At 38.9% G+C, this 13,453-nt stretch overlaps 1 protein-coding gene across 1 annotated transcript; it reads right to left on the bottom strand.

Moving 5' to 3' along the window:
- Positions 1–9,533: 9,533 nt before the first annotated feature.
- LOC139314886 (probable G-protein coupled receptor 139) lies at positions 9,534–11,453 on the bottom strand. The gene is made up of 2 exons (XM_070940858.1): positions 11,381–11,453; positions 9,534–10,462 (listed from the first exon to the last, which is right to left on the bottom strand). Exons 1-2 carry the CDS (start codon positions 11,451–11,453, stop codon positions 9,534–9,536), a joined length of 1,002 nt encoding a protein of 333 aa, XP_070796959.1.
- Positions 11,454–13,453: the final 2,000 nt, after the last annotated feature.

The raw sequence follows: 13,453 nt of genomic DNA, 5'->3' as shown, positions 1-13,453 counted from the left end.
TTCTTGCTAAGGAACCTTCTGACCATTCTCGCCGCCCTGCGCACTTGTGACACTGAACTCCCAGCAAGTTGTGTTTCCTCCCACAGCTCTTCCTTCATTTCTTTCCCCGCAGCTCTCGCATTTGCTCCCACAGGATTGAAATCAGGGGGACTTAAGGGAAAAGCTTCCTGGGGAACTGTGGAATATGAAAGCCTCCCACCCAGAAGGTTTCCCCCCCCCCCCCGCCACCTTTTTATTTAGCATCTCAATCCGGTCTGCAATTTTTGAGATTTCCTATTTGGTAGTTCCCATTCCTTGACTAACTGGCAAATTGGGCACCCTTGTTTTGATTCCCCTCCCCCCCCCAAAAAAATCTGTTTACTTATGTGCACTTGTCTTTAAACCTTTGAGTGATAAAATAGAATAGCTTTCAAATCATATTTGAGTCATTCAAAATACTTCTAGAATTAAGATAAAATTATTTACCTTTGGTTTCTAATGGACATTAACAAGCTTATAGAAAAAGAAATCTATTTTGATTGAACTTACCCTGATAATTAATCTTGAAAGAACTTTATATAAGACACTGGCTACTTTATCTTATATACCAACCAAAAAGACCGCATGGGAAAAAGTAATGTTAGATGCATTTGGAATAGAGTTCTCTGAGCTACTAAGCCCAAAGAGGTAAATTATAATGTGTGATCTAGAGGACACAATTAAACAGTGGAAAGACTTGCTTCCAGAAGTTGTGGCTCTAATACTGGAGGTTTTTAGGAAGAGACTGGGCAACCATTTGTCTGAAATGTTGTAGGATTTTCTGGAAGACCTTCAAGATCCTTTCCAACTCTGTTATTCTATTCTATTACAAAATAAACATTACTGAAACTCTGGATTAGAAAAAAATAAGTAGGACATTGTTATCTCTGAACAGATTAATTCTGTAGAAAGAATTCTGGGACAGTGCATTATGTCAAAGAAGGCATATATTCTTTAGAATGTATTGAAAAGGCTAGCTATTTGTCCATCTAACTTCAGGGATCATACCTGCCAAGTGCCCCTTATGATACTACAAATGCAGCGGGACAACTGTTTTAAAGTTCTTTAGGAGAAACAGATTTAGAGACAACTAATTTTTAAAGCCATACAGATTAATGTAATGAACATTGCTCCCTATTTAAAATACCCTTTCCCAACAAGACCCTTTTCGTGTTTGGAGTGGATTGGGAGTTCTAGGAGTTGTAGTTCTAAAATATCTGGAGAAATCCAGAGTGGGATTTCCAGCAATCAGGAAAACACATTTGTAAAGTGATACAGGACTTGGCAAAAGCAAGATAACTGATTATTAGCAATATTACTAAGTACCAGCCTCTGATGTTTGCACAAGTTCATGACATTTCAAATGCCACTGGGTGGTATGACAGGAAAAGAAAGAGAGATTTGCATAATTTATCTCAGTGACAAAATGTCATTGTTTGAATGCCTCTTTCCTGCTATAACAATCTCGCTAGCAAGAATGGTCCCCTTTAACAATGGAATAAAAACTATAAATTGAATGACAATTTAATAATAATAGAAGAGAATATATGTAGCTCAGAATTGAACAGTTAACTCCTTGGTGTTCTCTGGGTGAGCAAATCCCATTCACTAAAACTGATGTTACATGGAGACCCCCCCCCCAAACTCCCCAACTGTTTTTATAAATAGGTTTGAGAGTTTTGTTTGGTAGCGCACTAAAGCTGGAATACAAAGTAACTAATGTTGCATTTTATTGCACATTAAGTTGCATGGCTAAAAAGTTCTTAAGTCAGTTGACACCATCAATCTAAAGTGAAATTCCTACCTTTGTTGTACAGTAATGGAGGTGTCTACACGATTGGATGCATTGTTAATATATGCCATGAGCTCTGCTCTTTTTTTATATGCATATGATATCACAATACATGTACACAGGGGTAAAGCTTGTATTGTGACACTGCTGTTACCCTCCCTTTTGTAATTTTTTCAATAATAAAAAGAAAGCTAAAGAAAAGCTCTTATTTCCAAGATTATGTTTGACATGGCAGCTGTTAATGTAAGAGCTGATGTACCTTCTTTGATCTACCAAGAAAAATTGTTCAGAGAAACATCATCTTCTGCTTTTGGGACACTACTATTGTAATTCTTGGTTAGATTTTATATGTAGAATATATCTGAAGTGGTATCACTGTTTACATCAGAGTATGTGTTCTTTTGTGATACAATAAATGTCTCTGAAGTTTGAATAGCACACCTTTAAAGTAGATTTTCAAGAAATAGAAGGGACAGGGCACAATTAAATGTAACTTAAATTGAATCATAGAATCCTAGGATTGGAAGGGACCTTGGAGGTCTTATGGTCTAACCTCCTGCCTATGGCAGAATCCCTTATATCATCCCAGACAAATGGTGGTCCAATATTTTCTTGGAAACCTCAGTGATGGTGCACCCACAACTCCAGAAGCTAAGCTATTATAATATAAATTGAATTTATATTATAGTAAATTCTGCTTTTAGAGTGATTCATCTGAGTTATTTAGAAACAAGATAGAAAACCGAGAGCAAAATTCATATGAAATAATTAAAAAGCACACACAAAACATGGCCATTAAGTATAATTTACAAATATCAGTGATTGGCAGTCTGCTGTAGCTTCTTGCCATTTTATCCATTTTCACATGATGTACTGTAGTTGCTAGGATAATTCAAAGAGGCTATTTATGTGAAACTACACAACGAAATGGATGAGATTATTAAGTAGCTCCAGGAAAGGCGTCATACTAGAATAAAAAGCCCCAAAGTATTATAGATGTTTTACCAACTCAATTACCCCTAGTATCGTGTTTTGTAAACTAGCCTGATTTTCAAAAACTTTAAACATGTTTTTTCCCACCTCATCAGAAGAAGTCTTGAAAGTCTCACATTGGATTATATAACAACGATGCCCTTGAAGTGATGTCCCGGTGCCTGGAGGCCGTGCGGGTCTGGATGGGGAGGAGCAGGCTTTGACTCAACCCTTCCAAGACCGAGTGGCTGTGGATGCCGGCGTCCCGATATAGCCAGCTGGTGCCATCTCTGGCTATTGGGGGCAAGTCATTGGCCCCCACGGAGAGGGCTTGCAACTTGGGTGTCCTCCTGGATGCACGGCTGTCTTTAGAAGAGCATATGACGGCCGTGGCCAGGGGCTTTCTATCAGGTTCACCTGATACGCCAGTTGCGTCCCTTTCTGGATCGGGACTCCCTATGCACGGTCACTCATGCCCTCGTCACCTCTCGCCTGGACTACTGCAATGCTCTCTACATGGGGCTCCCCTTGAGGAGCACTCGGAAGCTCCAGCTGGTCCAGAATGCGGCCGCGCGGGTAATTATGGGGGCGACAGGGCGCTCCCATGTGACACCTTGCCTGTGCGAGCTGCACTGGCTTCCGGTGGTCTTCCGGGTGTGCTTCAAGGTATTGGTTCTCACCTTTAAAGCGCTCCATGGCTTACGGCCCGGTTATTTATGAGACCACCTTCTGCCACCGATAACCTCCCACCGGCCAACTCGGTCCCACAGAGAGGGCCTCCTTAGGGTGCCATTGGTCAAGCAATGTCGACTGACGACCCCAGGGGGAGAGCCTTCTCTGTGGGGGCACCCGCCCTCTGGAACGAGCTACCCCCAGGAATACGACTAATCCCGGACCTCCGGACCTTCCATCGAGCTTTGAAGACCTTCCTATTTCAGCAACCTGGGCTGGCTTAAAATTTTAATGGGTTATTTTAAGGGAAATGGGTTTTAATTTTTGGGAAGCCAATTTGATTTAATTCTGCTTTTAAATTATTTTAAATTTTATATTGTATGTATTTTAATTTTGGCTGTTCACCGCCCTGAGTCCTTCGGGAGAAGGGCGGTATACAAATTTAATAAATAAATAAATAAATAAATAAATAAATAAATAAATAAATAAATAAATAAATAAATAAATAAATAATAAATATGCCCAATGCCATACTTGTGAATAGGCTTAGATTTATGGTGCTAACAGCCAAATGCCTCTGTTTGCATAACACACTTAATTTGGTCAGATGATCTTACTACTGGAATTTGCACAAAATACTAAGCTTACTTAGTGTTAATATTAGTTCTATTTTTTCTGCCCAAAATCTCATTAGCTTGATTCCTTATATATTGAGCAACCTAGATATGGATTAATTCAATAAGCTGGTTAAACACAGTCATTGCATACCATAGTGCTCCAGGGCATAACCCCGACCCATATCTACCCCACACACTGCCAGACAAGAAGGTTGTCTTACGATTTTTGGCTCAAAACAACAAGGACTTTTCTACCGGGTTACCAACATTCAAATTCAATTTGAGAAAGATTTTACATATTAACACATTATGCATATAGTGTAAATTATAAGAGCCGTGGTGGCAAAGTGGTTAGAATGCAGTACTGCAGGCTACTTCTGCTGACTGCTGGTTGCCAGCAGTTGGGCAGTTCAATTCTCACCGGCTCAAGGTTGACTCAGCCTTCCCTCCTTCCAAGGTTGGTAAAATGAGGACCCAGATTGTTGGGAGCAATATGCTGACTCTGTAAACTGCTTAGAGAGGGCTGTAAAGCACTATGAAGCAGTATATAAATCTAAATGCTGTTGCTATAATGTAGTTTATTTTTCTCATGGTTATATTCAGATCTGTCCCAAGAACAACCCGAATCTTGAAAATAAGTTTCTTGCTTATGAATGTGGGAATTATAAACATATATTTGAAATATATTTGAAAAACATAAAATATTCAACAGTATTCTTTTCTTCATCACCAATCAAGATATAAGAACTGCTGCTACTTATGGTAGCAGCAGCATCTGAGAATTGATATGACCAGGACTATTACCCCATTTTTCTGTGACACAATATTATAAAGAATAAAATTCAAACTGTTGATACACAAGAAGGTAGTTATTACAAAAATCCAAGCCTCCACATATGTCATTGCTTCTTTGTCTACTCTGGAAAGTGGGTTTATAAGATGCAGGGCAACAGCTACTATCATGTTGCTTGCAGTTTCAAAATTTCTCAGTTCTACCGTATGACTGCAGAAATAGGAAACTGCAGTCTAGGGGCAAAATCCAGGGACAGTGCCTTTGTTCCCCTGGGCCTTAATTAATTAAGCTCTCCCAGTAATTGGAAAAGCAGATACAAGGTGAAGACAACCCACAGATTCCTTAAACCCTGCAGCATTAACTTTCTCCTTGTATATGCCTACTACATGAAGTATTTTCCACATTAAAACTTATATAGTTACATGTAAACAGGTAATCCGAATCGTTTTATTATTTAATTACTTCATTATAACTACACTTGGGGGCGATGAATGTAATGCTGTACTTTATACTGATATTATTTACAATAATTAATTTTTGATCATCTTGGCCAGAGAAAAGAGCTGTAAAGAAGAAACTTAGCTCATGATCTTAAACACTTTCATACCAACTTAATTTCTTTTCTTTAGAATCAGGCTTGAAGTTGTTACATCCCTGGCTTTGGCAGAAAGTAAACTTTTCAAGGTGTGGAGCTTCTTTTCCCCCATTGTGGCTCCTTCTCCACAGGAGGAGAACCTTTCCCACCTTGGTGTCTTTTGGGAATAATGGCCATGCTAGCTGGGAGTGATTGCCAAAATCTCAATATACCTGGAGTACTCCCAGGTTAGAGGCATGGTTGACAAGCTTTAGTCCTCAACATAGCCCTCCAGATAAAAGTTTTGAGTCCCAAGTTATTTGTTCCTCTCACCATATTATTTCTAGTTCTGCAGTAGCTCCCTTGCCTCTTATACTACACCATACCAAGTTCAGAAGGAAAAGAAATACTTACATGCTCAATTTTGGGTGGTGCTGGGAACATTAATAATTGTGACTCAGCTGCCTTCGAAAAACACTTCAGTCTGCAGCACAAGAGCTGTGGGAGTTATCAGTGAGCCTCTGTAAGAGGTAGCTTCATATTGCAGCCTCAGAGGTGCTCGGTTCCTTTGGATAACAAAAGAAATCAGCCAACCTGAGCAGAGGAGCGGATGGACTGAATGTGGGGCTGTGTAGCTAAAGAGCCTCCTTTAATCAGACTGCAGTTGAGCCTTCTCTTCGCCCCACTCCCGGCAGCCTCCACAGGCTGTAACCAATGCATCCTGGAAGTTGGACCAATATAAAAAAGCTACAGAAGGGGGACAAACAGGGCTCTGAAATATTGGACGTATTGGCATAATCCTACTAAAATTAATTAAGAAAAAGAGTACAATTTTAAGTATCTCCTTGTTTTACAAGCCTGATCTCTAGGAGTGCTTTGTTGCAGGAAAGTGAAATATTTGAATTTGGTCCAAGAAACCATATTCATGGTTTAGAAGTGAATAGCAGAACCTTTTTTTTTTTTTTGATATGGAAAATATTTCCTAAGCTACAGTAAGTGTGGTTATGGAATTAACATGCATATGTGTTAGTTATCATCTTTGACTAATATTTATTGTAAAAGCTCCACTTCCAGGCTTTTGTGTCTCTCTCTCCGTTTCTGTCTTCCTGTCCCCTTTTCCTCTCCATGCCTCTGTGTGTATTGCAGCAAAAGCAACACAGGGCATTTTCAAATGGCGTATTCTAACAATCCAAGTGAAAAATCACTCTGTACCTATTGTATTTTTCTAGCATAGCAGCTTTTCTGTGAAAAGAGAAAAACCAGCAGCATTAACAATAAAATATGAGAAGGCAAGGGAAGTTGCAAAACCTCTGTTAAGACTCCTGTTCTTGGAAATCAGAAATCAGATAATGAATTACTGTGACACAGGAAATTAAATGTATACAGAACTGGTTATACAAACATATTTTTCCACTACAAGTTTATTCAAGGTTAATAAAATATGTTAGAGATGTTTAATTTTATTGAAGCAAGCAAACTGACAAATAAAAATCTTATTTTATCCTTTTTTATCTGCTCTTACTTTCACTGCCAGGATGTAGTTATTTAATTCTTTACTGTGGCTCTAAGTTCTGGGAAACAAAAAGAGCAATTTGCAGGCTGCATTCAGTCTGCCAGTATATAATTTGCTCCTCTCAAACTCTGTGGGCTGTGGGAGGTCATAAGTCTCAATATGCCTTACAAAGCTTGGTGCAAATTATACCAATGGAACTTTCCACCTACACTTCACGTAAGACCATGATTTCATATAGATTTCATAACTTCAGCATCAAGTCAGCTTAATCGTTCATTTTGTAATTGTCTAATACGGGCCATCCTTGACTTCTTATCACTTAAAATTAACAATTTTGTGATGAAAAAAGTGACTTACAACCAGTTCTCACACTTACAACTATTGCAGCATCAACTGGCATGTATTTATAACAGTTGCAGTGTTCTGAGATCATGTGATCATCAGTTGTGACTTTCCCAGTTGGCTTCTGACAGGCAAAGTCAATAAAGAAACTGAGTTTCCTTAATGACTGTGATAAAAATCTTGTGAAATTGGGCACAGTCACGTGATTACACTTAACAACTGCATCACTTAGCGACTGAAGTTCTGGTCCAAATTGTGATTGTAAATTGGGGATTATCTGTACCCAACAGATCTACACATTGCAGGCTGATAGCCCAGCAACTTTTCTTCCACAGAGACACCATTCCTTTTCTTCCCCAGATTTGAGAGAAATTCCCTGTTTCAGGGCTGGGAAGATAAACCATTGATTTATGGTCTGCTCAAGACTGAAGATAAGCTGTTTTCTTTCAAATAATTATAAGAAAGATATACAGACAAAATAACTGTGGATGACTCTTTCATTCAAAGTTCCCAGACCAGGGGAGGTGAACTCAGATTGAGTCTCAAAGCAACATATTTTTAACAATTCTATATTATTCTATACAATTCTATATAATTCAATTGAATATATGATAAAGGCACATTTGTTATGCATGATCATATGACAATGTACAAAGACATTATCAATTTATTCCTTTTTCCAATTTATTCCTTTTAACATACCAAAAAAGGCCAGAAAATTTAACTTGCCACCTAGGTTTTTAACCAATGTATTAGAAGAAAGAGGACACATAAGTATACAGATTTACTAAAAGGTGCAAGTTATAGAAATAATTAATACAGAATAAAAAGAGAAAGTACAGAATAAAATACTATATTCTTTTAAAATATTTGTGTATTTGATAACATCCATTAGAAGCCCAAGAGTAATTAGAGACTGGAATGAATGATGTTGTTTCTTAGCACAACTAAGTATCCTGGGATATTTAAAATGAGATCTGTGTAGCTTCACTGATAGGCCAGGTCTCCTAACCCCATGTACAAACGAAAACCAAAATCTCATAGCTTTAAATCAAAATAGCTCCAAAGAAACAGGTAGCACTCAGACTCAGTGCTATAAATATTGAGAAGGGCAGTGTTTGCCACAGAGCCTATGGGCACAAGGCAACAATGCTGGGCCACGCCTTCCTCGCCTCACACTTTCAACAAATTGGATTGATTGCATGAGGAATCATCTGTGAACTGCAACAATTTAGAATTTTGGATTTTGCAGCCAAGACGTTGTAGCTAACGTGGAGGGTCCCAATAGGAGCAACGAAGCGAGAAAGATAGATAAGGAAGCAAGGATGGGAAGAACTACTGTTGTGACCACTCCCATCCCCTCCTCCACTGCTGCTCCTTAATCCCCCGTTGTTCCAGCAGCAGCCTTGTATGCTTGGAGTAGAAGAACCCTTGTGGGCCTTGGTAGGTCCTCTGGTGATTGTGTTGGCCATTATATAAAATTGACCGTTGGGCTCAAGTCACTTTCTAGACTTGAAATTTGGATTAGACATTTCCAATAGCAGTGATGGCGAATCTATGGCACGCATCCCACAGGTGGCACGCGGAGCCATATCTGTGGGCATGCGAGCATTGCCTTAGTTCAGCTCTAGCATGTATGTGCGCACCGGCCACCTGATTTTCAGGCCTTCCAGGCCTACCGGAAGTTGGGAAAAAGACTGTTTCTGGCCTCCGGAGAGCCTCCAAAGGAGGTGGGAACACCGTTTTTGCCCTCCCCAGGCTCCAAGAAAGCCTTTGGAGCCTGGGGAGAGCGAAAAACAGGCCCACTGTGCCATCATGTGCCAAAAGTGGGGTGAGTGCGGGGGGTCACATGCGCATGCACAGTGGGGGCGGGGCACATTGAATTATGGGTGTGGGCACACACGCGCGTGACATCCCCACACGACCCCCACTTTTGGCACGTGATGGCAAAAAGGTTAGCCATCACTGTCCTATAGCAATGGAATTAAGGCCTACCAGAATAATAAATATCAAAGAAAATCATTTAGAATTTATATTTAGAAAAAGCATTTATGTTGTTTTGAAATAAATTGAGAAGATGAGGAAATGCATGCTTTTAGCGGAATAATGGCAGAGGAAATTTAATGCAGAATTAGCAGCTTTATTGTCATTAAAAGGGAATAGTCCAGCATTTCTGCAAGTAAAACACCATACACTTCCGGTGATTTGCAGCTCAACCAAACAGTACCACTTCTGCCTATCTAGCTCAATACTGAAAGTACATTCAGTGGATGCTTTCTTTTTGTTGGCCAGTAACACAATATACTCTGCAAATATCGGATAAGCTCCTTTCGGAAAGCAGACTGGGTACAAGCATACAGATACATATTGATAGCAGTGTTAGTCATTTCCAGCATAGTACCAATATCTGTTATGATATTAATGGTCTTTGAATAATCTTGCCTATCTATGTCATAGTAGGAAGTTTTTATGATGATTTGAGTCACAAACCTGGTGGTGCAGAGACAGGCAAATGTCATTGAAACTGTAACCAAAAGGATGATTGATTTCTTCCAGTTACGAAAATGGGTTGCAGGCAGGGTTCTGTGCATGACTGGCCAAGTGACACTGTGTACTTTGTTACTGTGAATTATCTGCCTTAGAATGAGGCTGTTTAAGGTGAAGATAATGATGTATGGAATAATGTAGATCACAGAAGTCTGGAACCACACAAGTCCTTTCACATATGCACTGGGGAGTTCAGGGTTATATTTGCAGGTGACATGTCCCGTACCATTCTCCATTTCTGAATAGTTAGACCAGTAGTGGGGGATGGCCATAGTATAACAGCAAACATGAATCATAACAATAATATGAAGTATTTTTCTGGGAGAAGATATTTTCATCCTGAGCTTGATATTGTTGATTGCAATGAAACGCTCAATGGTGAAAGAAACCATCAGCCAGACAGAAGTGTTAACTGCACCATAGTTGAACACATCTCGCAACGTGCACCAAGGATCTCTGTACCAGAATGGACTTGTGAAAAAGCATTCTACAATTATCTCAATGCCAACCACAAGAATAAGGACCACTGTGTCAGCCAATGACATAGCCATGAGGAAGTAGCGACTGGAGGTGGAAATAAAACAGTTTTTTTGACTGAAGATCACTAATATCATCACGTTTGCTGCAAAATGAAATAAGAATATGCAAAAGTGTTTATTCTTATTGTTGACACCCTCCATGCATCTATTTAAGTTCGGATCCAGCATGCCATATTCCTCTCCCATGCGGAAGTTGGCTACTGAAGTTCCCTTGTAGCTTATTCATTGGGTATATTCCTATTCCATCAGCTCACTTGGTTTTCAAAGGCCTTGTCACAATCAAGATTAGTGCAAATGAGTTAAACTACTACTGTGCTGTTCTCAAAATCTTCCAGAGCAAAATGCCAGAAATCTTTCCTCTTTTCACCATATTCTTACAAAAAGCTAATTACTGATATCTGCTTGCATTGTGTGGCAAGAAAAATAATTAACCATGGGTTTCTCTGCCAGTACACACAAGATCACGCAATCCAAATTACAATGAAAAAAGATCAAAACAGAATTTTCAAGTGCTCAGTGATTCCTTGCAGAAGCTTGGTATCAGCAGCTGGAAATTTGGTTATTGATTCTAGTAAGGATCAGAAATATGCAAGCATTCAACTCTTCCATTCCTTTTCTCTTTAAAAGATACTCATGACATTATCATTACAGACATATTTGATGTAAACATAGAATGCAGTTTACATAATTAAACTGAAAATAGTCAGTGAATAGTCACAGGTTGAATTCCAATTTGGAATCAAGGTACATTGCAATTTATAGGTAACTATTCTGGCTGTTGAGGATCCAAAAACAATGAATTTCTTTCACAGGAGCTTTCTGTTCTTTCCTGTCACTCAGTTATTCCTGTTCTCTTTTCTTCCCTAGATCAAGTGTCCCAACACATTGCTGGTTCTTGCCCTTCCAACATTGATTGTGCATTAATTTGCACCCTGTTGGTATTACCTTGCACATCACTTCCAATTATGCAGCCTTCAACTCCTGTTGTTTCCCCTACTTACATGGAATGCCAATTATGGCTAGAAGAGGGTAGAATACTTTCTTCAGTGTTGTAATCCAGTAACTTGGTTTCATTCTAAAATCCAGTCCTCTTTTACAAATGCCGACAGCACCAAGCCTGTCTTCTGTTATGAGAGGATAGTTCTCTGGTTATCTTCCATCTACTATGCTTAATTAAACACTGAATTTATTATAGCATCTATAAGTCATTGGTAAATTATTATCTAGGTGCAGATGAGATTATGCTAAGAAAATTACCTGTGAACATAAGCCTAAAGAATAGAAAGGCACACTAGCATTGTTTAATTTTAATTATCTGAATTGCATTCAATTATAGAACTACTGGTAGTCGTTCCTTATTGAATAAAAAATGTTATTCCCTTCCCCACAGGTTTATTAATTTAAGAATGGCAAAACCCATTCACTTAAAATATGAAGAAATAATATATAAAATACAGTATGAACATGCAGAGGTACAATCCTATACTAGGATTCCTATAGTTTGGTATAGGAGAGCCAGTTTGGTGTAGTGGAAGATTAGGAACCCTGAAATCATGAGATCTAGTCTTGCCTTAGGCAGAAAGTCAGATGGGTAACTTTGGGCCAGTCAACCCTAGTAAGATGATACTAGCAAGCCACTATTGAAAAATCGGATAGGTTTCTTCATTAAATCACCAGGAATCAAGACTGATTTGAAGCCACAAAAAACAAAAGCTAAAACGTACTTGGGATACATATTCAACATGACTATGTGCAGACAGAGAAAGCTACACCTTCTATTCAATGTGGATATTAAAATCATTTAATGGAAATCTATTGTACACTACTGCCTGACTGCATAGCCTTACTTTACACTTGGCTACTATATTAAAAGTAACACAGTGTAAGATCTATAAATGAACGTTAAGTGGAAAACAAAATTAATATTCATAGGGTAATGGATAATAGGGCAAAGTGATAAACATTAAATGTGGAACTTGCTTATGAAAGAGAAAGCTAGATCATCAGTCACATTGCTGGTTTCAAAATTAGCTTGATAGCCAAAGCTGCCTGATTTTAGAAGTTCTTGTGATGTAATATTAAAGATCCTGTAAACTCTTATGAGATATATTGAATATAAGAAAAGCTTTAAAATAATATTTAACTTGAACCTGTTTGAAATATTAGGCCATTTTATACCCCAATTAACACATAGTAATATATATTGTATTAAAACTAGTAGTGGAATTCAAATTTTTTTACTACCAGTTCTGTGGGCATGGTTTGGTGGGGGTGGTGTGGCTTGGTGGGCATGGCAGGGGAAAGGATACTGCAAAATCCACATTCCCTCCCCACTCCTGGGTGAAGGATATTGCAAAATCTCCATTCCCACCCCACTCTGGGGCCAGCCAGAGGTGGTATTTGCTGGTTCTCTGAACTACTCAAAATTTCTGCTACCGGTTCTCCAGAACCTGTCAGAACCTGCTGGATTTTACCCGATTAAAACTGACAATTCAATTTGAGCGATTGTTAAGAGCACAAAGGTAAGTTATACAGCAAGCAACTGTGTACAGGTGGAAAAAAGCTCTTAAGTTACGAATGGTAGTTTAACACCAATTCATATATCCTTTTATGCTAACTTGATCATCTATTCTTAGTTTGCTTACCTCCTTTCTTCCTATAACCAGACTATTCTTTACCCAGTTACCCCCTACCTATTCTTCAAGCCACGGTCACCAAATTGTTTCATTTCACAACTAGCAAGTAGGCCTTGGTTTCCAGAGGAAACCTTCATTTCTGTATGATAGATATCAAATTAACCACATGTAAATGAGCGCCAGTTTGATATTGGGATGAAGGGGTAGCCTTCATCGCAATATCAAATCAGGAAACTGAGTTCTACGCCACCTTTTAGGCATGAAAACTATTTGAGTGACTTTGGACCAGTCACTCTCTCTCAGTCCAACCCACCTCAGAGTTTATTTATTAAATTTATTTGCTGCCCATTTCGTATCCAATGACACAGTGGGGAAAACAAGAGGCTGGAATATTAGGTGTGTTCGCTACCTTGTTATATATAAAAAAAGACAGGATAA

Source organism: Pituophis catenifer, unplaced genomic scaffold, assembly GCF_029215685.1.
Source record: "Pituophis catenifer annectens isolate HBS135680 unplaced genomic scaffold, rPitCat1.0.hap2 SCAF_3, whole genome shotgun sequence".
Lineage (NCBI taxonomy): Eukaryota > Metazoa > Chordata > Lepidosauria > Squamata > Colubridae > Pituophis > Pituophis catenifer.
Note: the sequence above shows the minus strand (reverse complement) of the source record. Positions and strands in the feature narration are given on the sequence as shown.

What these genes read in the sequence shown, in the direction of transcription:
- LOC139314886 (XM_070940858.1), bottom strand. Translation starts at nt 11,453, where the DNA reads ATGAAACCAAGTTACTGGATTACAACACTGAAGAAAGTATTCTACCCT. An exon ending in AGCCATAATTGGCATTCCAT is followed by an intron (nt 10,463 to 11,380) that starts GTAAGTAGGGGA and finishes TTCATTTTGCAG; the next exon opens with CAAACGTGATGATATTAGTG.